The sequence below is a fragment of the Hippichthys cyanospilos genome, chromosome 2 (assembly GCF_059441005.1).
Source record: "Hippichthys cyanospilos isolate Australia breed blue-spotted pipefish chromosome 2, RoL_Hcya_1.0, whole genome shotgun sequence".
NCBI lineage: Eukaryota > Metazoa > Chordata > Actinopteri > Syngnathiformes > Syngnathidae > Hippichthys > Hippichthys cyanospilos.
This window is the reverse complement of record NC_142370.1, coordinates 35,916,970-35,942,906: the sequence shown is the minus strand read 5'-3', so window position 1 is coordinate 35,942,906 and position 25,937 is coordinate 35,916,970. Positions and strand designations below refer to the sequence as shown.

General features: G+C 54.8%; 3 protein-coding genes across 7 annotated transcripts; all 3 read left to right on the top strand.

Moving 5' to 3' along the window:
• The first annotated feature begins 252 nt into the window (after window positions 1-252).
• On the top strand, window positions 253-6,452 carry dpm1 (dolichyl-phosphate mannosyltransferase subunit 1, catalytic). Its single transcript, XM_088408525.1, has 9 exons — window positions 253-436; window positions 550-649; window positions 753-786; window positions 1,176-1,252; window positions 1,338-1,363; window positions 3,085-3,180; window positions 3,249-3,317; window positions 3,765-3,879; window positions 5,197-6,452. The coding sequence occupies exons 1-9, from the start codon at window positions 306-308 to the stop codon at window positions 5,299-5,301; spliced, it is 753 nt and encodes a 250-aa protein (XP_088264651.1). The 5' UTR covers window positions 253-305; the 3' UTR covers window positions 5,302-6,452.
• Window positions 6,453-7,179: 727 nt separating this feature from the next.
• adnpb (activity dependent neuroprotector homeobox b) lies at window positions 7,180-13,857 on the top strand. Of its 4 annotated transcripts, XM_088402140.1 has the most exons (5): window positions 7,180-7,656; window positions 9,008-9,109; window positions 9,793-9,909; window positions 10,562-10,654; window positions 10,731-13,857. In XM_088402140.1, the coding sequence occupies exons 3-5, from the start codon at window positions 9,802-9,804 to the stop codon at window positions 13,149-13,151; spliced, it is 2,622 nt and encodes an 873-aa protein (XP_088258266.1). In that variant the 5' UTR covers window positions 7,180-7,656; window positions 9,008-9,109; window positions 9,793-9,801; the 3' UTR covers window positions 13,152-13,857. The 4 variants fall into 4 exon arrangements, 3 of the variants coding, with proteins under 3 accessions (XP_088258266.1, XP_088258247.1, XP_088258257.1); XM_088402121.1 differs by lacking the exon at window positions 9,008-9,109; XM_088402131.1 differs by lacking the exon at window positions 7,180-7,656 and having other exon boundaries at window positions 8,231-9,109.
• A 478-nt stretch (window positions 13,858-14,335) lies between these two features.
• Window positions 14,336-25,718, top strand: LOC148428428 (partitioning defective 6 homolog beta-like). Of its 2 annotated transcripts, XR_015863640.1 has the most exons (5): window positions 14,336-14,765; window positions 16,903-17,125; window positions 22,705-23,471; window positions 23,547-23,589; window positions 23,640-25,718. XR_015863640.1 is itself a non-coding variant. In XM_088402146.1 (4 exons), the coding sequence occupies exons 1-3, from the start codon at window positions 14,703-14,705 to the stop codon at window positions 23,448-23,450; spliced, it is 1,032 nt and encodes a 343-aa protein (XP_088258272.1). In that variant the 5' UTR covers window positions 14,337-14,702; the 3' UTR covers window positions 23,451-23,471; window positions 23,547-25,718. The 2 variants fall into 2 exon arrangements, 1 of the variants encoding a protein (XP_088258272.1); XM_088402146.1 differs by having other exon boundaries at window positions 14,337-14,765; window positions 23,547-25,718.
• The last annotated feature ends 219 nt before the right edge of the window (window positions 25,719-25,937 follow it).

Sequence of the window (25,937 nt, the reverse complement as noted above, 5' to 3'; positions counted from 1 at the left end):
CGAGGAAGTCAGGACCTTGCCGACGACTCACCGGCTTCCGCTCTTGCTTTACAGCGGAAATGTTTCAGAATGGTAGAGGTGAAGGGAGTTGGCGATGCTGGTTTGCTGACGTTCGCTCTAATTTGCCCGCAAATGTTTGCTCACTAGCGTCTGTAGTCTAATTGGCTAATTTTCACATATTCGGGCAGACCAGCGTTGCCTTATATCACCATGGTCATTTATTTTGAAATACCCGAACCGGAAGTGCTTGCCGCTTAGTCTCCTTAGCTAAATTCGGCAGCGGCGCTCGCGACGCGGATGTCGCCATGCCGACCAAGAAAACTTCCGACTCCAAACTTGAAGATGCGGACAAATATTCGGTGCTGTTGCCCACCTACAACGAAAGGGAAAACCTCCCTTTGATCGTGTGGCTTTTGGTGAAATATTTTGAAGAAAGGTAAGCCGAGGGCAATCAGCTGCGATGAGGTGTCACTTTCACCGCGTTTCTCTTCTTCAACGCGTACCTTACTGTCATTTTTCCTGTTTCCAATGCGGCCTTCGCATTCGCAGTGGTCACAAATACGAAATTATCGTCATTGACGACGGAAGCCCGGATGGAACGTTGGAGGTGGCCGAGCAGCTTCAGACGATATATGGAGAGGACAAAATTGTACGCTAACATTGTTTGATTGTCCATTTTGGCTCGCCGCGCCGTACTGTGATTTGAATGTCGCCGTACTTTTTGTTTTTGTTTTTCCCCACCCCCACCCAAGCTTCTTCGGCCACGAGCAGCAAAGTTAGGCCTGGGTGAGTTCAAAACTGCTTTCCAGCCCTTGTGCGCACACTTTGCAAACTAACTACACGGTGCATTTTTTTCTTTGTAAATGCTTTTAAAGACCTAATAATTCAAGTTATTTACGAATGTTTTTTTTCCCTTCAACCACTCGAATTGATCAGTAGCATCACTTCTATCCATACAAACCTAGGTTACATGTATTATTACCCGGAAAAATGCTATGGGTCTGCAGCATGCGAAGTGACGGTGACGCTTTAAGACATAAGTGGTCTCTACTGCCACCGACTGGCTTGAGGGGAAACACGTCAACGAAGAATTTTCTGCGCGCTGACCGCTTGAAAGCATGTAATGCACAATTATTCAGACATGCCCCCCCCCCCCAAAAAAAAAAAAAAAAAAGGCACAGCTTATGTTCACGGATTGAAGCACGCCACAGGAAACTTCATCTTCATCATGGATGCTGATCTTTCCCATCATGTGAGTGCAGCCGCTTGCCTCGTTGTCAGTCGTGACGGAATGAAAGAGTTTGCAAAATAAGAATATATATTTATGATTCTTTCAGCCCAAGTTCATCCCTGAATTCATTTCGTAAGTATTCACTTTACTCGCGTTTTCAACTGCTCGATTTTCCTCCGTCATTGCAGACTATCGTCATTTAAATCGCCTTCGATCGGATACGCTAGGCAAACAATTTACCTGCTTGATTTATTGGAAAAAAATAGACATTTACCCAACAATAATAATCTGTGCTGGTTTTGAATCCATTTGAACGCAAACTCTTTTCTAACACGCGCAAAAAAAATCACCGTTTATGGATAGTGCATCATTTGCTTAAATGCCGCAATGAAGGTACAGCGGGCCCCCGTGTTGCGGGGTGAATCCGTTCGGCGGTCGGGCCGGTAAGGCCCGTTCACCGTACGGCGGGCAATCCGAACCTATGTTAAATAGCTAATGCGTTTAGAACCCCAGGTAAAAACATCCAAATTGGACATGCCTATTCGAAATGGGGACCGAAACGCTACAGTAAGTGCTACGTATATATCATCTACATGCATACAATCGGGAAACGTCATCAATGAAAAATACAGAAAGGAATGATTTACTTTTGAGTGGCGCTTGTTCTGCCCGTATTCCCAAGTAAGGCTAGGCTAGGCTAGCTTGGTATTTCTTAATTCTCTCCAGCTTGGTTCCCATATAAATCCATCTTCTTACTTCTCTCTTTAAGATCGCTAGCAATTGCGGGAGCCGTGGCTAAGCCATTCAACTTTCAATTAAGCAGTTAAATGCACTAGAAATACGCTTTTGTAACTACTCGCCATAGAACGAAGCTTTACCGTTCCGCCGTTTTGGAACGAGTGAGGCCGACCAATAGCAGACCGGCATCGAGGAGACGCCGACCAATAGCGGGCCGCCATTGTCGCGACGCCTCGCATGGAGCCATCGACGGCAACGGAAAATAAGTGCAGTTACCTTAAAACGCCTGCTAATGGAGACGAAACAAGACAAATGCAGTTTGAAATATAATCATAGGTCTAGTTACGAAATCATGTTACACGGGGGGGTGGCACTTCTCCGGAGGCGGCCATGTTTTTAATAGCAAGGGAAATGGGTTATCGCAGCGCCTCCTGTTGTTGGTCATGAAAAACGCTCTAAATCGTACACGCTATCCCTTGAAGTAAATTTACATTTCCCCCAAATAAATATGACTGTTCTGGTGGCCTTGCAAATGGTGCCCGGATGACTGGAAATGTCAGGTAAAAACGTACATATTAAACATCCTAAAAAGGTGTCTCCCTCCCTGTGGACTCCTCACCAACACAGCAGCGCCATCTCAAGGCAAACAAGTGAACTGCATTCATATTGTCAACCGCTGCAATTCGTATGATTCGTCTCAAGGGTTTAGGAGTGTTTTCCATCAGCCTTTACGTGATATATTTGGATTGTTATGCACTAATGTAACCCCGATACGTATTAGTTAGGGTTTTTATGCGTTTTGGAATTGAACGATATTCACGCAAAGGGTTTAGGATCCTTTTTGGGGGCTTGGAACGGATTAGGCCCGTCGCATGTAAAAAGCGGCTCTACTCTACTACTGAAGATTCACATGAGCAAATGACCTTCCGGAACCGCAATCCGGTGTGTGCGTCGTACGTACGGCAACGGTGCCGTCCGACGGTCGGAGTAATCGCTACGGCGCTCGATCGGCTTCATGGTAGATAAGCACTAGTCAAAGGGTGGTAGATGGAGCCCCATAAAAAGCGCGAGCGCAACGATTTCTCCTTTTTCAGCCGGTTGTTGTCTTTGCGCAGGAAGCAGAAGGAAGGCGACTACGATTTGGTGTCGGGGACTCGATACAGAGGCCGCGGAGGCGTCCACGGCTGGGACCTGCGCAGGAAACTCATCAGGTAACGGCGCGGCGCCGAGATGAAGCCCCGTCCGCCATTCCATTCTCCCCTTTCCGTCCGGCCCTCAGCCGAGGCGCCAACTTTGTGACGCAGGTGCTCCTGAGGCCCGGAGCCTCGGACCTCACCGGCAGCTTCAGGTAAGGATCGGGTCCGGTCCGCCTCGATCGAGCGAGAACTCGTCAAGTAATGACCGTCTTCATTTCGTGCGCCCGTTTCAAACGCGTTCGCCGCGAATGCGGGACCGCGGTCCCGGAAGCTCGGTATCTCGGGCGCTTTTCTCTCTCAAACGCGCCCGATTCAAACGACGAGCTGACCGGCGATCTCTGCGGGAGCTCGAAAATGATCGAACTGTGAGAATGCTCGGTTTTCCCGGCCGGGTTCCTGTCCGCTCTCCTCGCGAGAAGAAAACCCCAAAAACCCTAGTTGTCTCCCTTCCCGTTTGCCGTTCATTGAATGAAGCCGACACTAATCATTTGAGTCAGGTGTGTTTGAGAGCGAAGGTCCGAAAAGGCGCGGGATACCGACCCATACGTGCGGCGATGGTTCTCGACAATGATTCTCAAACGGCCGCGTCCACGCCTCAGGCTGTACAAGAAGAAAGTCCTGCAGAGTCTGGTCGAGCGCTGCGTGTCCAAGGGTTACGTCTTTCAGATGGAGATGATGGTCCGCGCCAGACAGCTCAAGTACGCCGTCGGAGAGGTGGGTCATCGCCCGCATGCCAATGAAATCATCTCATTCCATCCCAAAGAGGCGCCCGCCTTTCCGCGGAACGCGAGGGGGGGGCGTTTTGTCGCCGGGTCAAGACGATCACTTTTTTCAGTCGCTTTTTGTCAGGCCGGCGAGGCGAGTGAGCTTGAAGCGCACTTCGGGGTGGATCCGGAAATAAAAGTTTCGATGTCGCGGTCAAGTGGCCGATACCGCGCTAAATACTGCGCCAAGCGTCGGCGGCGCGGTGAACCTTCCCGAAGCCGATTGGCCGTCGCGACAAAAGTGAAAGGTTTTTGAACTTTTTGAAATTAGCGTCGCGCGCGCGGCGTGGCCCGGCGCGCGCCAACTCGATTGGCCGCAATGCCGAAGCGTCCGCTCGTACGCCACCGCGGCGTTCCTTGCCAACGCGGCTTTGAACGCGAACTGATTTTTTCCCAAGCGTTCGGCCCAAAGAGGCTCCGCTACGAAACGGATCAAGTCGGCGATTAGCTGAGGCGGTCCTTGCTTAGCCTAAGCGCTAAATGACTTTGCCTTCTAAAGTACTAAAAGTCAGCAATGACCGCACTTACTGAAGTGAGAAGAAGATGAGGTGACGAAGGGCTTACCTCTCCGTCGCCAAGTATCAAAGCGCCGATTAGGCACTGAGGCAAACGACCGGCTCGTGACGTTAGCTTCCGCAGTAGCCGATGATCGCTCGGCGGCCCGCCACTCCCTCGAGTGGTCCCTGAGAGTAGTAAAGGAAGCAATCGCCTGACGTCGTTAGGCGCCAGAGAATCCAAGCGCTAACTCGCAGGTGTGGAACTCCAGTCCTCGAGGGCCGGTATCCTACATGTTTTCAAACCTTTTCCCTCAAAAAACACCCGATTCAAATGATTGGGATCATTTTAAAGCTCTTGCCGAGCTTGCTAATGAGCTAATCATTTGAATCAGGTGTGTTTGGGGAAAGAAAACCGGGAAGCATGCAGGATGCCGGCCCTCGAGGACTGGAGTTCCACACCTATGCGCTAACTCAAGTCATTGATTACTTTCACTTCTTTAGTACCTGATCCGCCCGAAGCCACGTTCGCACGATCGCGCACTAAGGTCGTCGATGGTTTTCTGTTCCCGGGCGGCGGAGAAGCGAAAGACGTCAAGCGACCGATTGCCGGAGCGGTCGACTGTCTAACCCATGACCTCTGCGCCTAATGGCCCCAAGCGACACGGGCGTCCGTGTTGAATCTCCGTCATTGATAATAGCCCCGGAATGTCCGCGGGATGGAAATGACGCGCCGACTCTGGCTACCTACGTCGCCCGCCGGTTTCTTTTAGGTTCCCATCTCCTTCGTGGATCGAGTGTACGGCGAGTCCAAACTGGGAGGGAACGAGATCGTGTCCTTCGTCAAAGGCCTGCTCACGCTTTTCGTCACCACCTGACGGGTCGGACGCGCGGCGTGCGGCGAGGACCCGGTGGCCAAACGACGCGCTTTGAAAATGAGTCGATCCCGGAAAGTTTGATGCGCGCGGCGTAGCGTCGGCAGCTTTCGGCGCTCGCCGTTCCGTTTCTTCAAATGCCTTCATCGCGTGTTTAAATCAGAGGTGGGCGGGCAACTTTCTTCATTTTCTTATCTCCCCGCGAATGTTTTTTGCGCACGTTTGTTCCCGGGCTATTGGAGGGAGAAAAAAAGTCCCGTCCTCGCATCCTTGCCCTGGTCGCCCTCGGGACACGCGTTCAACTTTGGTAGCCTGTTTTCAAAGGGTTCGCCGAAGGCGGTTGGGACCGTGACAAGCGGGCGGCCGAAGCGGCTCGGCTCCAGGCTCGCCGCCGCCGGTGCTCCCCTTTTCAGGTCGGGCCGCTTAGTCCGTTGAAACTCGGTCGCGTGGTCTACCCACCCGTCAAAGGCCAAAATCCGCTGCTAAAAAGCTCTCTCTCCTCTCCGGCGCCGATGACTCGTCGAGCACGGAGAGAAGAGAGAGCTTTTAAGCAGCGGATTTTGCCCTTTAACGGGTGGGTAGACCACGCGGCGGAAAAGGAATGTTCTCATCGGCGAGAAACCGGGACTAAGAAAGGGAGCGTGTACAATTCCGTTTTTTTTCTTTTTTTTCCCCCATTCGCCGGTCCATCAGCAAAAGGGGCAAAAAGTGCCCACCTCTGGTTTAAATGCGTCGTTATTGTAGGATCGAGGGTGTCGGGGGTACGTGAGTTTCTTGCGTTTTTCTTTTCAAATTAAGAGCGGATTAATTGGAACACGAAGCGTCTTTCTGCAAAATTGTGTCGCTTTTCCCTGTTCGATTTGCCTGCACAGAAGCCAGAAATAAAGGATTTCACACAATCTTCTGCGGTTTTTGAAGAAACCCGATTAAGAACTACCACTTGAAACATTCCGAAGCTTAACAAATTTGATGTGTCTGACACAGCGCTGTAATTTAAAGGGATTTGCTTTTTTTTTTTTTTTTTTTTCATCAATTCCAAAATGCATTGCGCTAGTTAAGAGGATAAAGATGCAAAGTAGACACAAATGTGCATTGTAGATGTCGTTAAACATCCCGGCACGTACTATTAAAGGACTACATATGTGTGGACAGTACCTGTATTTTGTCATTATTTCTGGGATAATCAAATATATTAGCGACTATCTGATGAGTGACAAGGAAGAGTTTATGTTAATAGAATGGTGAATTAGTTGCGCTGGTACGCATGCGCACTTTTGAAAGCCCCAACAAATAGGACGTCCTCTGCTGACCAAAACGGCCGAAACGCACTTCCTTCATCAGTACGCGTTTACGTTCAAAAAGTTACATGACCCGTTCAGTTTTATGGACTTTCTCGAGGAATTCCTGGCGATAGAGATAAACCGGAAGCTCAGCAGACATATTTTCATCATTGATTCGATTTTCCAGCACGGCACGGTCGTTTATTTTATTCGACGGCGCATTGTGCTGTTTAAGGAAGTGCCAAGTTTATTTGTGCAATTATTCCCGGGCTAACGAAATATTTGATGACGGATGACAACAACAAAAGTTTCACGCTATTAGCGACGATGAATTAGTTGCGCTGGCACGCATGCGCAGTGTTGGCCGCTCCAAAGATAGGACGCCCTCTAGTGACCAAAATGGCGTAACTGCAGTTGAGCCGGCTTATTTTTTGAAAGCTCTTCAGCAGTCGTCGCTGTACGCTTAAAACAAAGCTACATGACGTGTCCAATTCCAGCAAATTTCACGAGGAGTAAGTGGAGAAAGAGGGAAGGGTCAGGGTGACTTGAGAAGACAATCCTCGCCGGCCGCTGTATGCTAATGACACGGCTACGTCACATCCGCTCCTTTATTTGCGCCATTTTGGATGGGGGCACTTTCTCTGCTGGATGTGTATTGTCTGGCAAGAGAAGAATGGCACCGGGAAGCGAGTCCCGGTGAACGTCGGCACGTTCGCCCGAGATTACTAGACCCGACGCGAGATTTCCTCCGGCTTTCCTTCAACATGCGTCCGCATTCGTCACATGAGGAGAGGAGCTCGCGTCTTCCTGTTTGCTGAGCGGAGCGAGGAGGAGGAGGAGAAGGAGGAGTAGGAGAAGGAGAAGGAGAAGCCGTGTCGGTGACGGCGGCCGACTCGCTTCTTTGGACTCTCCGCGTCTCCTCGGGGGTTCACCTGCGCCGGTATCGCCCACCGAGCCGGGCCCGGGCCGGGCCGGGCGGGGCGGGGCGGGCAGACGAGAAGACACGAGCGCAAGGGCCGCTTCATCGCTCGGGTCGTCGCGCCCACCGAAGAACGCCAGGGCGCGGATGTGAGAGCAGGTACAACTTGTCTGTCGGCGTCACATACTTGGGAGTGAGCTCGCGGCGTCGCGTCGACTTGAACGACTTGAGCGTACGGTTCGAAACGAAAGCAAAAGCCTGCGACGAGGACTTTGACGGGGGACGCACGCGCCCGTTATCGGACGAAGCCTTCGGATGAGCTGGCTTCTCCCTCGGAGAGAGGAGCCTTGTTGCGGGCTAGCTTAGCATGCTAGCGCTAGCCAGTCTAGCGAGCCGTCGGCCGCTTCTTTGTCGAACGGCGGCGGCTTTCGAACGGTGCCACTCGGTTGAACGTGCCGGGGCGGCCTTGTCGCCCCTAGCTTCGGTTCCGAGGGACGCTATGGGCAAGAGGGCACACTGGGCCGCGTTTGTTTACAGGCTTCGGAGGGGTCATGGGGTGACTTGTTTACGAAAGGATGCCGTCATCTGGAGCCCGGTGCCGACGTCATCCGCGCGTGCCGAACTTTGAGGTGGCCGGGCTTGATGTCCCAAGTCATTAGAGGGTGCCCCCCCCCCCCCCCCCCCCCCCCCGGTAGGCCTTGGCCTCTGCCATCCGCGGAGGTGCTTTTCTCCCTCCCTCCCTCCCTCCCTCCCACTCAGCCTTGGCTTCTTTCTCTCACCCGTTTCCATTTTCTCCCTCTGCTTCTGCTCACCCTCTTCCACCTCCCTCCCCCTTCCCTTCCCCTTTGAGCCAGTCTGTCCGAGCGCCCCCGTCCCATCCCCCTCTGCTTCCGTAGCTGTCTCCCTCCCTCCCTCTCTCTCAGCAAGCCACCCTTCCTCACCCCCCAGAGCCCATCCTCTCCCACACCCGCCCTCCCTCCCTCCTCCAATTACTCCTTCTTTCCCTCCACTGCAGACATATTGTGGAGGCGCCATTCTGTGATGGCAGAGAGAGAGAGTAGGGGAGGGAGAGCAGGGGAGGAAAAGTCCGCCATTACATAATGGAGCTCCTCACCAGCGCCATCTACACGTGATGGTAGTAGATGGCAACGTAAGGGGGCTGCAAATGGGAAGCGCCTGGGCGACGGGCACGCGCGAGGCCGGCGGATGCGGCCAAGCTCGGGGTCGTTCTGTCAAACCGGGCAGGAAGAAAAGAAAAAAAAAGCCCGTCCGAACTATGGCGCGTGTTTCAAAAACTCAGTTCGCGGAGTGTCAACGGATCGAACGGTACCGCACGAGTTCTTGTTCAAAGGAAGGACGAGGATTAGAAGGATGGCCGATAAATCCAAAAAAATCTGACATTTAAAAATTGACTGAATCATCTGAGGTTCAGCAAAATTGCACGATGCTTTCTATCTCTCATATTTGTAGGTGCCGTATTTTCTGGATCATATTTTCGAAACGTTTTCAGATATAGGACGCGCCGTATAACAAGGCACAAAGAAGCGGAGCTGCAGCCGGGCTTGTGTTCTGCATCCTCTAGAATCTAGAGGGGTCCTCCGGGCTCGGTTGGGTAAGAGCTTCCTTTCCCCGTGTGCCAAACTCGTTCTAATCGAGGGCCACGTCGCAGTTCGTGAGAAAATATAGTTTGGGTGTATTTGTCACACTTTCAACTAGTTTGGAAATCAGAAAGAGGCTGAGGGCAAAAAGCGCTTGCTTTTTCCCCCAAACAATTTCAAATTGACTTGCGAATGTGATATTTTGACGGGAAACTCAAATTGGAATGGGCGTTTCCCGGGTCGCGTGAAATGATGCGGCGGGCCGGATCCGGCCCCCGGGCCTTGAGTTTGACACCTGCGCTCTAGATGGAGCTGCGCGAAAGCAAACGGCAACAAAACAATAGGATAAGTCAGTCAAACTTTATTAGCGCGTTTTCCGCTCTGTAAGGCGCGCGGGATTGCAAAGCCCACTGTCACCTTGTTCTTTCCTTCTTCTTAACATCTTCAAAAGTGGCTCACAACTTTGCAATAGCAGGAAAAAGCGGGTCCCGGCGTGACCACCATGGTACGGTACGCCTTAGAGAGCGGAAAATAGGCAAATTCAGACAAGAGGCAGAGGGGCACCGTGTTTGTTTACGGCCAGAAGAAGCAGGGCGCCTACGTTTCCTGTGGCTTAACTCTACCGGAGAGCGGACCGGGCAAATGTTGTTGCGCTTTTCCGCGATGCGCGGAGTCCGATAACGTCTCTTTCAAGCAGGCCAAGACCATGTTTCAACTCCCCGTCAACAACCTGGGCAGCCTACGCAAAGCTCGGAAGAATGTCAAGCGGGCCCTGGGAGACATCGGCTTGGAGTACTGCAAAGATCACCTGGAGGTTGGAGCCTTTCGTTAAGCTTTGCCGCCGACGGCGAAATTGTCCCCCGGGGGCCATCCTTTCATAGCGTAGCGTCATTTCAGGCTAATATTTAGGAGTGGCATTCATTTGGCCCCAGACTGAATAATGAGGGTCGGGTTATGCTCTTTGCGGGAATTGCCCCTTTAGCGCCAGGGCGGCCCAATAACGCCGCTAACTTTCCTTTTTAACTCCCGACTTTTGAAAGAAGCAATCGCCTAAGGCGGCCAAAGAGCGGGAGACTGCGAGCCCCCGCGGTCGGGCCACGGACCCCCGCGAGGCCCGCACGGAGAACCGCCGTTGTAAAGCGTACCTTCCGACACTTTGGTTATTCGCCTGTTTTCAAGCGTTTCCAAACCCAACTCGAAGATTTCTTTTTCAATCGCTTTATTGCCCAGTTTGCTGTAGCCGACGCGTCGGCCGGCCGGCCGGCGATCGGCAGCGGCGCGTCTGTAATATTTAGCGGCTCGGAAACTCCAGCTCCAAACGCGCGGAGGCGTCCGGAGGGAACGCCGCTGCGGCGCGTTAAGCTCGGCCAAAAAAAGAACGGGAACCCGAGGCCCCCGCGCGCGCCAATCGGCGAGGGCACGTGAACGGCAAAGCTTGACGCGATGGCCCCGGTTTGTTTGCGCAGGACTTTAAAGCCTACGCCCCCCCGGAGGTGTACGTAAAGCACACCTGCTGGGAAGACGTGTGCTCGCGGGAGCCGTGGCGGACCAAAGCGCAGGTGCGTACGTGGGCCCGCCGCCTCGGGGTCCTCCGGGCTCGCTTTGGTAAGAGCTTCCTTTCCCCGTGTGTCTCAGGACTACAGGTCCAAGCCTTTCTGCTGCTCGGGCTGCCTCTTCTCATCCAAGTACTTCTCGGCGTACAAGAGCCACTTCCGCAATGTCCACAGCCAAGACTTTGAGAACAACATCCTGCTCAACTGCCCCTACTGCACTTACAACGGGAACAAGAAGAGCCTGGAGACGCACATCAAACTTTTCCACGTGCCGGGCAACGGCAGCCTGCGGCAGGGCCCCGCCCCCGCCGCCCTCCTGACCAAGAGGCCGGGGGACGGCGCGGAGCAGGCGGTGTACTACTGCAAGAAGTGCACCTACCGGGACCCTTTGTACAACGTGGTGCGGAAGCACATCTACAGGGAACACTTCCAGCAGGCGGCTCAGCCTTACGTGGCCAGGCCGGCGGAGAAGGCCGACGGGCCCGACGCCGCCCACCACATCCATTGCAAGAAGTGTCTGTTTGTGCCCAGGACCTACGAGGCGCTCGTCCAACACGTCGTGGAGGACCACGAGAGGACCGGCTACCAGGTGACGGCCATGATCGGCCACACCAGCGTGAGCGTCTCCCGGCCCCGGCCCGTCCTGATGCTGCCGCCCAGAACCCCCGGCGACAGGACGGGCCCCAAGGGGGCGGTGGCGGCGGCCGCCGCCTCCGCCAGGCCCCCGCCGTCCCAGCAGGCGGCCCGGGTCGCCGACTCGGCCCCGCTCGCCAGGGCGGGCTCGGCCAAAGCGGGGACCAAGCAGGCCTTCCCTTTGGCCGAGGCCCGGCCGCACTCGGCCGCCTCCTTCAAGCCCGGCCCCCTGGCCTCGCGGGTCCAGGCGGCGGCGGCCACCTTCGCCTCGGTGGCGGCCAAGAGGGGCGGCTCCTCGCTCCTCGGCGCGCCTTACACCCACAAGTGGAAGATCTGCACCATTTGCAACGAGCTCTTCCCCGAGAACGTGTACAGCTCCCACTTCGAGAAGGAGCACAAAGCCGAGAAGGTTCCCGCCGTGGCCAACTACATCATGAAGATTCACAACTTCACCAGCAAGTGTCTCTACTGCAACCGCTATCTCCCCAGCGACACCTTGTTGAACCACATGCTCATCCACGGCCTGTCGTGCCCGCACTGCCGCGCCACCTTCAACGACGTGGAGAAGATGGTGGCCCACATGCGCCTGGCGCATCCCAAGGAAGGCGTGGGCCCGGGCGCCGAGGCCCCCTTGACCTTTGACCTCACCCTGCAGCAGGGCAACCCCAAGAACGTTCAGCTGATCGTCGCCACCTACGACGCCAAAGAGGCCCCGGACGAGGCGCCGGCCTATCGCGGCCACGCCGGCGTCCCCGCCTCGCCGTCCCCGCTGTCCTCGTCCCTGCTGTCGGCCAAGAGGTTGTTGGCTCAGCAGCCGGCCAAAATCCCGGAGGGCGCCCCCGCCAAGGCCGCGCTCCACACCTCGGTCCCGTACAAGAGGGACGTGGGCAAGACCCTCTGCCCGCTCTGCTTCTCCATCCTCAAGGGCCCCATCTCGGACTCGCTGGCCCACCACTTGCGAGACAAGCACCAGGTCATTCAGACGGTCCACCCGGTGGAGAAGAAGCTCACCTACAAGTGCATTCACTGTCTGGGCGTCTACACCAGCAACATGACGGCCTCCACCATCACTTTGCACCTGGTGCACTGCCGAGGCGTGGGCAAGTCCCACAACGGCCAGGACCGGTCCGCCCACGCCTCCCGGATCGCTCAGGGGCAGGGGGCCGCCCTCAAACGGGCCGCCTCGGACGGCGCCGCCGCCGCCGCGCCCAAGCGGAAGAGGCGGGGCCCTCCGGGGGAGAGGGCGCACCCCAGGGACATGAACGGGTCCTTTGAAGAAAACCCGGAGCGGCCCGTCGCCCTGGCGCTGGACCCCAAAGGACTGGAACGCCAGCCGTACCAATCCCGGAAGGCCTTTCTCACGCGCTACTTCAATCGGGCGCCGTACGCCACGCGCCGAGAGGTGGACAAGCTGGCGGCCGCTCTGTGGCTCTGGAGGTCCGACATCTCGGGCCACTTTGACAACGCGCGCAGGAAATGCGCGCAGGAATGCCAAAGCCAGAAACCCGCCGTCTTGCTGGGATTCGACACGCAGCGGGCGGGCCGGGTCGGCCACGGGTTGGCCCTGGACGGGCCTGCCGACGCCCCCCGGGGCCCGGCGGCCCGGGGGCGCACTTCCGCGACTCGGTTGGGCTTGTCGGAGCGGGCGCGCCGACGACGGCGGGGGTCCGGCGCCGCTGACCCGACGGAGACCGCGGCCCGGCGGGAGGGAGCGGCGCCCGCGACGGGGACTCCGGGGGCGGAGGGGGACGAGGGGCCGCACTTTGAGAACGGCTTCGGGCCCGCCGAGGCGCCGCCGCCCATCGTCGTCCCCAAATTCGTGCCCTCCTCGTCCGGGCGGGCCGGCGAGGGAGCGCGGCAGCACGTCTGACTACTAAGAACCAAACAGCAACAAATCTGCCTCACCTGGACCCGAGGAACGCGCCGAGGAACTCCCAGCGAGCCGCGCCGCGCCGCGCCGCCACATTTGGGTCCTCGTTTGGACGACGATGCGCAACCTTCCCGCAGGAGAGTTTTGCCATCAGGTTTTAGATGAATAGCAGCTATTTTGGCTTCGGGCAAACAAAAGGCTCGGGTGTCCGTTTCGCCGCCGGGTTTGTAAACGTGACCTGATAATTCGCCCGCCCACCCCTCTTTTTATTTTTTTTCAACCCACAGTTTTTCCGCGAAGCTGTAAATTTGTACAGTCTTTGGCACGTCGGGCCGTACGTCCCCTCTTGGATATTTCCCAGGTAGACGCTCTCACGTTAACCTTTTTGGAATTCTTTTGCAGAATAATGATGAATCAATAATATCGTTATTTTACTATTATTATTATTTTGCACCACTGTTGTCCTGGGACCAGATTGAACTTGAGCCCCCAGTATTTTTGCAGCCCGGCGCTCGCGGCCGCAGACGACTCCGCGTCTTCAGCCCCCTCTCGCGCACAACCGATGACTGGATGGTAACCGTCACCTTTTTCAAAAATCTATTTATCTTGTGTTTATTCAATTGATGTGTGTTTGTTTGACACAACTTTATTTTCCACCGGCGCATTTAAGAATAAAGTGCTGTGAATGTTTCTCACAGAAACGTTGGCCTAAGAAGTTTCATTTCAATGGATGCGTCGGCGTTGGCCAGTACACTATGGAGAGATTTGTATGCGCGATGGATTTGTCGTCCGCCCGCTGGAACGGCCAGCCTATCTGCTAAATACCGTTTTGGTGGTAAATGTAATACGATATGGCGTTATGTTACAAATGATGACAATTCTTTAGATTTTTTTTTTTTTTATCATAAAAGAATCAGCGAGGGGAAATAAAACACTAGGAGCTGAAATTTTCAGCAGGTGAGTCTGACCTTTCTATGTGATTGCATCTGGACGTGCGAGACTTTGTGCACAAGAGTAATAATTGTCCATATTTTGGACCATATAAAACCATTGTGAACCCAAATTTGCCATATTTAATGGCACTTTGAATGTACTGATGGAACGTTCCATTAATTTACGAAGGACACGTTGAATTTCGACACTTCCGGTACTCCGTAGCGGATAAGTTAGACGCCTCGTTTCGTCCACCGGACGTCGCCCTACAGCAAAGGCAAGCGCGCCGGAAAAGCTCTTACTCTGAAATGAGCTGACGGACAAACTTTTATTTCGAAGCGCCGTGCCGCGCCTCGCGAGGGGGTGAGAGAAAGAGCGTAGAGTCCCGAGCCGGTGCGCAGTAGCCGCCGCCAGCGCACCGGTGTCCGGTCGTGGGCCGAGCCAGAATGACCGGGAGCAAGTCGGAGCGAAGCTAGCTCGCGTCCTCGCTCGACGGAATCGGCGCGTCGGACGGAACGGAGTCGGCGCGTCGGACGGAACGGAGTCGGCGCGTCGGACGGAACGGAGTCGGCTTTGGCTTTTTCTTTTGCTGTGGCGGCCCCGAGCGAGCGGCGAAACATGAACAAGAACCACCGAGCGCCGAGCGACCGTTCGCTGAGTGCCGTGGAGGTGAAGAGCAAGGTGATTTCCCCCCCCCCCCCGGGTTACAGTTGGAGCGCTCGCTCTCGCTCCGGGCTAATTTTGTTGTTGAAGCGAGCGAGCAAGCGTAACCGGCGGAGCTCGCTAGCTCGCTAGCGTAAAATGGTGGCGAGGACCGCGGATCGGACTCGCAAGTTTTCCAAGACACCTGTCGCTAAACGCAATGACTTCGAGCCGACTTGTTCGGACGGGCCGACGAGCGGAACTCGCTGCTTTTTCCGGCCGGGGTGCGCAGGTGTCTTCCGCTCGAGCTCGAGCCAACTTTGCGGCTCGCTCGGGGAAAGGCACCGAAAGTCCAAAGGAAAACCGCAACGTTCGTCTCGCTGTTACGCAAGAGTCGTCCGGCGGACACTTGCGATATGAGCGCAAATTCTCTTTTCCCCTCGGTCGCTAGCGAATACAAATGAATGCAATAGCTTTATTGCCATTGAACGTCACTTTTAAGCGCCGAAATGACACCGACAAGCCTTCATCTGGAATCTTCATCGGGCCGTAAGCTCTTCTAATGCAGTATGTTGTAAAAGCTCGCCTGGAGGCTTCGTAATATGAACGATAAATAGAACACAGCCACGGCTCTTCAAAAAGAAAGAGTCAAAATATGATCGTTCGACAGTACTGTTCTTTTTCGTGTGATCTTGTTATGGGGGGTGGGGGGGCAAACTCAAGGCCCGGGGGCTAAGTCTGGCCCGACAATCATTTTGAAAGCCAATCGTGTCCATTTCCATCACCCTTGCTAAACTCCGTTCCCAAATTGAAAAGTTGAGATTTGGCAATCTTTTTTGGATTGTTTTGGTACCATAACTTCAACAATAAACTATTATTTTTTACTTTTGATTTCAAAACTAGTAAATGATCAACTTGTAGTCAGGTCGAGGCAAGAAGCCCGACCCTTCTCGGCGCGGCAAAGTACTTATGCTCGGCTAAATGTCTTTGGTCGACGCTGCCGAAATTCTCATCCGGCTCGTCGATTTTGTGCTTTTGTCTCACGATGTAATGCTTCATAGACGCCAAAAGAATTCCTGCGGTTAATCGACCACTTATCTTGGTATCGTCGGAGACTAGTTTGAACCCGGAAGGTTTTGTGCAGCAACATGCCACTTGATATGATGTCATTGATATGAACTTGGATACAATGGAAGAGAATTCTCCTTACGGGGAAGGAAAAAAAAAAGGTTGAGAAATATCAAACCTGCAGCCGCTTTCCCTTCGCCGCCGGCCCGGTAATGAAAATGAATAATTCATCACGCGGTGTGTCATATGGACCATGCGGAGTTTTCCAATGACCGTATGTGCGGGACCTTCCCGTGGCCGTCGGCTCGGCCGCGTTTCAGACAATTGTTGCGATTTCGATTCAGGTTCAGGATCCTCAAACGGAGCCTCGGTTGCAAGATTGAACCGCGCAGGTGTCAAAGCCGAGGGCGGAAAGGGGCAAAATCTGGCCCGCCGATCACCCTGAAAGCAAACGCTGTCCGTTTCCGTCACCCTGGCTAAACTCACTTCCAAAATTTCAACCTAGAAACAAGAAAGTTTTGCAATATTTTGGCGATCGTTCCGTTACGGGAGCTTCAACGACAATCAACAAAGTCTTATCCTTGACTTGTGAATTCAAAAGGAAAAGGCTGTCAATTTGGTGTGTGCAACGGTGCCCCCCTGTGAAATCGGTACCCCTTAACCAAAACATTTTGGGGTTATACCAAAAAGGGGCACTTAAAACATGCTATCGGCGCTTGATCTATTCTAATGCACAACCCTTCGGACTTCATTTGTATCGGTCTACGAAAAATATCCAATTGAAAATGTGCTCTCGTGGGATCAGAGAGCTCAGATCTGTTCCCAAAAGTAAACGAACTCGGACGCGAACATGACAGGTAACGAGAGGTGGCGCGTGACTCATTCTCCTACGGGAGGGAACGGGGCTTTTAAAACGAATGGATTTCAAATACCCCCCGGAGTTCCTTCAAGTACCCCTTTATGAGATGCGCCGCCGCGCAGTAACAATACAATGGAATCGGACGGCTTTGCTAACCGTAGCGGCTTTGGACTTTGACACCCTCGGCGTACGGTACGTGGCCCGGCTGGGCCCAAGCGGGCGGCCCTCACGCTTCTGACCCTTTTGCAGTTCGGCGCCGAGTTTCGCCGCTTCTCCCTGGACCGCTCCAAGCCGGGCCGCTTCGACGAGTTCTACGGCCTCCTGCAACACGTGCATCGAATCCCCAACGCCGACCTGCTGGTGGGCTACGCCGACGTGCACGGCGACCTGCTGCCCATCAACAACGACGACAACTACCACAAGGCCGTCTCCGGCGCCAGCCCCCTGCTTCGACTCTTCCTGCAGAGGAAAGGTAAAAAAATCAATAAAGGAGGAACCGGTTCGGCCTGTTCCACCTCGCTCCGGTTTCCGGTCGAAGCGCGCGTCGGAGGCCTTGCTTTCGGATGGGGCGGCGCCGAGCTTCCGGCCGCGAGAAAAAGCTTACGGGGGGACGTGGACGGAGCGCGGTCTCGGGACGCCGACTTGGGGCGAACGCGTCATATGTTGAGCGCGGCCTTAGTTTTGCTGAAGCCGCCAAGCCCGCCGTGCCACATGAGCTCGCGGAAGCTAAGCTACTTTGTCGCCAAGAAGATTAGTTGGGGCGCTGCGCCGCGCCGCGCCGCGCCGCGCGCCACCGTCTTTCAATGACACGCTTCAGACACGAGCGCACAAAAGCCACACGGGCGTTTTCGTTGCGCCGTCGCGCTCCGCTCGAATGAGCGGTCAAAAGTTTGTCCAAAAGAAAACCTTTTCCGACCGCCTGTTTTTAGACACTCCTTTATTATCTGGGATCGAAGCTGCGGATGTTATTTTTACGTTCAAGCTGACCTGAAATTATTCCTGAATATTTTCCGCAGGACTTTTTGAGAAAATCCAGCTTTTACGTTGGCAGCGTATGGCCTCGCCCTCCTTTTTTTTTTTTTTTTTTTACGATTATCGGCGGATGGCAAACGACGGTCGGGCGCGTACGCCACCCACTGTACGGAAGAGCGGCGCGCGAGCGTCAGCCGAGTTGTCCTCCGATCTTCTGGCTCAGAAAGCCCAGGCGAAAAGGAAAGGAATCCGGTGGCTCGCGCAAGATCCGGTCCAAGATCTCCCATCGTGTTTTAAAGGACGTAGAAAATGAGCTAGCAAAAACAGGAAGCGTCCTTGAACTTTTCTCGCAAGTGAACTTGTTGAACATAGTTGTTGACATGCTCGGGAATGGCGGACGGCGGGCGGGCGCTCGGCGCTATCTCAACCTCGGCCGTGACGCGAGTTGGCTGCCACGTGGGAGTTTGAAGCAGCGCTTGGACTCCGGACCCTGGCGGCTGATTCCGTAGCACGGGATGCAAAAAGACTTTTCTTGCACGAGACCGGAGCTTTGGCCGGGGCCAAATTTCCAAGCCTTCCGGCTTCGGTCGAAGGGGCGGAGCGGGGCGGAGCGGGGCGGGGCGGAGCGGGGCGGAGCGGGGCGGAGCGGGGCGGAGCGGGGCGGGCGGCCGTCTCGGCTCCCACTTCCATAGCGTCGTTTTGTCCGCGCGTCGGGATCCAGCCCCGTTTGTTTGGGGTCGGAAAAAAAGCCAAAACGCTTCGGCTCCGCCTCGATAGCGCTCGGCTAGCCCGCCGATGAGTCGGCGGCCGTTGTGCCGGCCGCGAGGCGCGCTCTGTTTATCTGTCGTCATGGCGGAGACGGGCGCCTTTGCTTTCGAGTGCTCCTTTCCAAAGCGTGTTGGGAATCGCGCTGTCGACGTTTGCCTTTCGGGGTAAAAAAAAAAAAAAAGGCCTCTCCCTCCAATAATACTTCTCGCGTCTCGTGTGTAAATTGTGTGCGCGTGTCTGATAGAACCGGCATGACCTAATTAGCTTAAAGCCCGACTTCACCTCGTTATAGTACGCAATTTCCAGTCGTACTAAAATTGGGATTATTTGGAACCTTGGGCTGGCCAATAAGGCCCGAAAAGTTGTTTTTCTTTTGTTTGTTTTTGTTTTCATTTATTTGTATTTTCAGACACACTTTTGGTTCGCATTTAGGTGTATCACAAAAGCGTATTTGCCTTTTTTAGGCCGGGTTGGCACGCCCGCCTCGCGGTTCAGTTCGGGGACCCGAGTTGGCTCCGGCCTTCCTCTGTGGAGTTTGCGCGTTCTCCCCGAGCGTGCGTGCGTGTGTTCCTCCCACGCTCCAAAAACGTTCACGGCAGGTGTATCCAACATACTAACCAGTCCTTCTGCGCGATCGGCTGCGTGAATGCTCGTTCCTCTCCCCGTGCGGCAATGCGGCTATCTTGAAAAAGTTGCGGGGATGCCCCCAGCGGTCACACAAACATCGCCGAACTCTTGTGGTCCCTTTTCGTTTTCGCCAAGGCCACGCGGATGGGAGAAAGGCCAAAGCGTCCTCTCGCTCTCGGCCTCGGTCTCGGCCCGTGGTGGGAACGCGTCCCTTCCGGACTCTTTTCTTCCGGGCTAGGGCGCGCGTTCGCTCGGTGTAGTTTCGGCGGTCGAAAGGCACGGCGGAAAGGTAGCGGGAAAGCTTTGGGGAATGTTTGCTTATCCCGGCCGGGCTCGCCGCGCTAATCGCTAACCCATGAGTCATCCGGTCAAAGGAAGTTTACGGCGGAGATACGGTTTGCTGGACAAAGTCCAACCGTCCCTCCAAAGACACTCAAGCTACGAACGAGTATCCTGGCGATCGTGTACGGCAGTCGTGCGTGTTCGGTTCTCGTTTTTCTGAACTCGATTGGAGGAAATGCGGCGAAATTGCTGGACGCGCAACAAGCAAGCGCGGCGGGAAGGAATGTGCGGAGGAGTAACGCGCGTCGGGGCGGGGCCCACTAGGAGTCGTAGACAAGGGGATGGAAACGAAAGGAGCGGCAACATTTTTGAAGGGGACGCAAAGTCGAAAAGATGTCTGTCGGTGGAAAGACTGCGTTCCCGTCAAGATTGGCTTTAGAGAAAACCGATTAAGGGCAAAGTTCACCTGTTTTTATCCAACCGTCGTTTGCGTTCACGGTCCCCCGGGCATCCTGACTGCGGGGGGTCCGTCAAATGGTTTGGGTTCTGGAGAAGCGAAGGCGCCGTTTGTTACAAAATAGCCGATGCGCTGGCGCCTCTTCGGTAAAGCGATCGATTCAACCGCCTTCAAAAGAATATCCGCACGTACCGTAATCCTGGGCTATCCTGTTGGCCGGGGGCGGTGAACTCGGGCCGGCGGCCGGCCGGGTACGGCTCCCCGCCAAGCGGGGTTCCCCGCCCCCGGCCGCTTTTTGATGCGTCCCGTGTAAATGACGGGGACGCTTCCGCGAAAGGCGAGGGGGAATTCCAAAACGGTCCTTATTTATTTATTTATTTTGCTTTTTTATTATGAATTTGGAAGTCTCAAGCCTCGAAGCCTCCTCCTTGTTTCAAACAAGGGCAATAAATGGACACGTCGATGAATCGTGGCGATTTCAATATTGAGCGAAATAACGGCGATGGTTATTTTGGCCATAACCGTGCAGCCCCAACGTGAACAAACGAGCGTATTCATGAGACGTGTGCATTTTTTATGTACCGTAGCGATGAAGTATCGTAGCAAGTGCGCTCCGAAGCGATTTTCTCTTTTTATGGATGAAATTTTGCGCCCCGGTAAAACGCGTCCGCCGACGGCAAGGCCGAGTCATTGGCGGGCGGGCAAAGGAGAGCGAGCGCAATGCAAATGCGATTGGCGTTCAAGCGAAGAGGGGAGGATGGCGGGAATGCCAACGGTCCGGGAGGAATTTACTGTGAGGCCCGCGCCGGGGGGTGCGTTTCGGGTGGAATGCGGCGGCCGCTCTCGGATGGGCTCGCCGGGCCGGACGGGACGGCGGCTCCGCGGCGCAAAAGGCGCCCGACCGGATACGGGAAAAGAGCGAAAAAAAAGCCTCGTTCTCTCGTTTGAAGCAACGGGGCGAGAATGATTCTCCCGCCGAGGAAAAGCTCCTTGGAGAGAAATTCTTCACTTCGCCGAGTCGCGAATGGCGTCGAAGCGAATAGGTCAAACTCCAAGTCACTCGGATTCCAAACGGACTTGCGTTCAGCGGGTACGGCCCGGGCCCCGCCGTCGGCCCGCGGCGCTAAAGACTCCCGCTAACCCGAGCGCTCGCGTTCCCTCGAAGCGGAAACGGTTAGCCGAGGTCGGCGAGCGAGAAGGCGGTTGCGATGGGAAGCGGGCCGGAGATAACGGAGAGATACGGCCGAGGCTACCCCGGCTCCGGAATGTTTTCCTGGGCGTCAGTGTCGTGAACCGGAGAGCGGGAGAAGACGGATGTCATTCTGCAAACGCTTACAGGCGTGTAAGTTGTTGTATCGGCGTTTGTTCTTGTTGCCGCCAAATGAAAAAGATGGTCTTTCGCTGAAGATGAATTGAAAACATCTTTTTCATCTTGCTGCGAGAACAAATAGAAAAGAAATCTTAAGGTCGCGGTAGCTTGAATACCTAGAAATGGCAATCTTTTTGGGCAGAAAGAAGAATCCGGTTCTCGGACCTTTTGCCGCGCGCCGGCTTCCGACCCGGCGGGGCCCTTGTTCTTCCCGCGTCTCGCGTTTTGCGCCGGCTCTGCTTTTTCTCCCACTGGCAGACCGGCGCCGTAACAGCCGGTGTCAGGAACGCCTCGGCGCGTTGCTTCGGGCTCGTCATCAACAAAGTCCACTGTTCCCGCCTTCAACAAATTCTCTTTGTGCGTGCGAGAGCGAGAGCGAGAGCGAGAGGGAGAGGGAGAGGGAGAGGGAGAGACTCTTGCCTTGAGTCATGTTTGGATTACTTTGGCAAAACGTCTTTCTATTGCATTATTGCCATTACGTTTGAATAAGTCCTACTTCCTAGTAGGGCGGCACGGTTACGGCCAAAAAATCACGGCGGTTATGATTGAAATCACCGCTATTCATTGCGTTTGGTCAAACGCGTCCATTTCTTTTTGGTTTAAAACAAGCAGGATGTAAGCAAGGCTTCGAGGCTAGATACTTACAAACAATGAGAATAAACTAAAAGCTAACGTACTTGCCGAGCGCAAAGCAATGGGAAACCAAATCGAGCCCAGCACGTAGTCCGACGACAGGCCTGCAGTTATTTTTCTAGAAATCACTCCGAGCGAGGATGGGCTTTTCTGTCCTTTGAAACCGAGCGGATGGATTCCTATTGTTTGCCGGTGGGATTTTTCAAAATGGGAAAGTCGTCACGAGCGCGAGGCGGGCGGGCGGGCGGGCGGGCGGGACGCCGGCGCCCGGGTCGACGAGCCGCGCGCCTTCCGTCGCCGCTCCGTTTCTCTCCTGGCGTCGATAGGAGAGACAAAGAACACAACTTCTTTGACAAACTTAGATGATGGAATTTGCCTGTAGGCAGATGACTTATTAGTCAGGAACCCCCCCCCCTCCCTACGGCATATGCGTTTCCCCGTTTCGTATCCGCCCGCAGCCGCCTCCCGCCCGATCGACATTCCGATACATTTGGCGTGAAATTAGCCGAAGGGTCGAAGGGTCTCCTCCTCCGGACGTCGGGTACAGGCCGTGCGTATGCCGCTCGGCTAAAGGGGACGCCATTTGAAGAACTTCCTTGAGGGGGGTGGGAGTTTTTCTCCCCCTCTGGGAAAAAGCTGGAGCATAGGTGTAAAAGCGGAACAAACCGATGAAAGGGTCGGAGCTGTGCCTAAAAATAGCTGGCGTCGCCGCGTCAAAGGCTCATTTGTACAAAGGAGGAATGACTCGGAGACGCCGCACTGGACTCATTTGGCCGTTTTCAGCAAGGGTTAGGGTTAGGGTCAGGGTCAGGGTCAGCTCCGTGCCAGCGCGGCGCTCTCTCCTCCCGTACCGTCGGGACCGCCTTCGCCTGGGGGCGGAGAAGATGAAGTAGCCTCCGGTAAGAAGGGCTTCCCCGCCCGTCTTTTTTCCGCCGTTTTGCAGAGGAAGCGGATCTTTCGACCTTCGGCGCCGATTCGCTGAGCAGAAAGAAAAACGCGGTCCTGTCGGCGGTCCTGCTCCGTCCCGACGGCAACAGGAAAAAGCCGCCGGTTATCATCAGCCTCCCGAGGGACTTCCGCCCCGTCTCGTCCATCATCGACGTGGACATCCTGCCCGAGACGCACCGGCGCGTGCGCCTCTACAAGCACGGCCAGGAAAAGCCCCTGGGCTTCTACATCCGCGACGGCTCCAGCGTGCGGGTCACGCCGCAGGGCCTGGAGAAGGTCCCCGCCATTTTCATCTCCCGCATGGTTCCCGGCGGCCTGGCGGAAAGCACGGGTCTCCTGGCGGTCAACGACGAGGTCCTGGAGGTCAACGGCATCGAGGTGGCCGGCAAGTCCCTGGACCAGGTGACGGACATGATGATCGCCAACAGCCACAACCTCATCGTCACCGTCAAGCCGGCCAACCAGCGCAACAACGTGCTCCGCGCCGGGGCCCCGGGCCGCCCCTCGGACGGCGGCGCCGGCTATTACGCCTCGGCCGCCGCCCCCTCGCACATCGTCCAGAACTTCCCCGCCGGCGAGCCGGAGAGCGACGAGGACGACGAGGACCTGGTCATCGAGGCGGGGGGCCGCGCCGCGCCGCCTCGCTACGAGCCGCACCTGGACCTGCGGCCGTCGGCCGCGCCGTCGCCCGACGGGGCCGCCGGGAGTCTCCGGGAAGACGGCACGGTGATCACGCTTTAGAACGTCCCCCGCGCGCGTCGGGTACGTGGCCTCGCCGACGTCTTTTAGTCCGGCCGGAGAAACCGAAACTCGCGCGGGCGCGCTTCCTTGTCACAGATTCCCGTTTGGACGGAGGAGCGGGGAGGAGCGAGGCGGAGCGAGGCGGAGCGAGGAGGAGCGAGGCGGAGCGAGGAGGAGCGAAGCGGAGCGGATGTCCGCAAACTTGGCGACGGACGGACCGACCGGCCGGCCGCTGACCGGAAGCTCCGCGACATGTAAATATCGGATCCGGACACGAAGCCCCGTCCCTTTCGACGCTCGCTCGTAAAGACCTGGGCCTGCGGCGCCCACGCGCCTTCCGTTGTGGCGCCGCGGAGGCTGCGGGCACAACGCGCGCGCACCAAACGACAAAAAAACGCCGGTCGCTCCGTGGAAAAAGCCTCCACCGAAATCGGGTACCGCGCCGCGCCGCCGCAAGTCTTTTCCATGCAAAATGATGGATTTGGCTAACATCCCCCGAAAGGAAAATGGCAAGGAGATAAACGCATACAAGGCAACGCTACAGAACGGGCCCAAAAGAAAAACTAACATTAGCCGCCACGTTATCTACAGTCAGAAGTCGGACCAACAAAGGACTCAGGTTAACATTCCCACCAAGAAAGGGCAAGTCGCACTCCCGAAGAGAAGGCCGCCGAGCCCGCTTTGAGAAGGACGGCCCCCGGCCGCGCCCCGCCCTTTTTGTCTTCCTACTAGACGAGCGTTACCCCAAAAACGCAGCCGTAGACACGATCCAGACTTCCTTTCTTTTTTCCAAAGCGTGACAATCTTTTGTAAAAAAAAAACAAAAACAAAAAACGATATTGCAGCGGCCGCTGACCGAGGCCGCCTTCTAATAATAATCAGAATCATAACAATGATAATGCGTTTGTTCAAGGACAAAAGAAGTCTGGGCCTTTCAGCCTCGGATTATTTTGAAGAAGAAATTGAGGATCCCAACTTGTCAGCCACCGGCCCGTCGAAAAGACTTTGAGGAGACGCGTCGCCGGCCGCTAAGCCGCCGGACGCTTTTCGCTCCCCTCGCCGACGGGGTCGGTCGGCCCGCTTCCGGAATGCGGCACATTTACCAAGAGTTTTGGTTTTGTGAGGTGGGGGAAAAAAACATAAGCAGCTACTCCACGCTGCAGATTTGGCCGACGGGAATACGCAGATATCGTGTTAGGGGTCGCGTGAAACCAAAGGCTTCCCCGCAGCAAGCCAAAAGCTTTTTAGTTCTTCGCTCCAATCCTTTTGTCAATATATAGCGGCGCAGATTTGGCGGGGGGAATAATGCAGATAGAAATGCATGAGTTGCGTGAAAATACAAGTTTAGTTCTCGCCTTTTTGTCAACTACGAGTCCCACGACGCATAGCGAGAACTTTGCGCGCGGGAGCCGGGCTAAGCCGCTCCGCGAAGTCCCGCGAATGTCAGAGGTTGTCCGCTAGCGCCCCCCGCACCCTGTTTGCGAGTCGCCGTCGAAAGGACGGATCGGGAGAAACGCGCGAAGGAAATTAGACATGAATTTTCAGACCCGTCGGATTGAGAGACGGTCCGTCGGACCGTAGGATCGTATCCGAGCCAAACGCGCGCACGCGCACGCGCTCGCCCGGGTCGTCGTGATGCCGGAGATGGCATCTCTGGTTCCGGCAATAGCAAAAGAAAATAGGAAATGATCGTATTTAACGGCACCGCGCGACACTGGGATTGTAACCGCAGAAAAACTCTTATTTATTCTCTAATCATGTCCTTTTCGGGAGTATTTTCTTTGTACGCCTTTTTTTTTTTAAATAACCAATATGTTATTTTTTGTCTGTTTTTTCTTGACATTTTCTAGATGATGTATTGTGACCACTGGAGATGATTTTTTAAGTAGCCGACTGTTGTTTTGTCTTAAACAACTGTTTGTTTGTTTTTTTTATACTGTGAAATTTTATTTTCAAGCAGAACATTTTTATATTTGTGTCTATTCTTTCTTTAAAAAAATGATTGAGCGTCGTGAGCACAGTGATTGAGCTTTGGCGTTTGCCAGATAAATTCTATAGTATATATATATATATAGAGAGAGAGATTTGTATTGGAGATTGTCAGTATTTTCATAGCGATGCTTTAAATGATGTACATTTTTTTATCACATAGCAAATACATTTGAAGACTCTCTTGGAGCTGTACGAATAAATAGAGGTACGCCTGTAATCGTTGATATGAGGGGCTGGATAAAAAATAATAAAAGCAAGACGTAGTAGCTTTTGGAAGTCTGCATTTTGCATTTTATTTCCTGAGCGAGTAACTTCCGTCGCGGTGGGGAGGTTTTTGGCAATTGAGGGTTGGTTGATGGCAATTCTGGCGCCATCTGCAGGACGGTTTTTTTTTTGAAGCGTCAATTTTTTTGTGGCAGTAGTTCATTCCATTCAGCAACCAATGTGATTGAACATCCAATTCCAAAAACTTCCAAAGTTTGTGAAAAAAAGAGC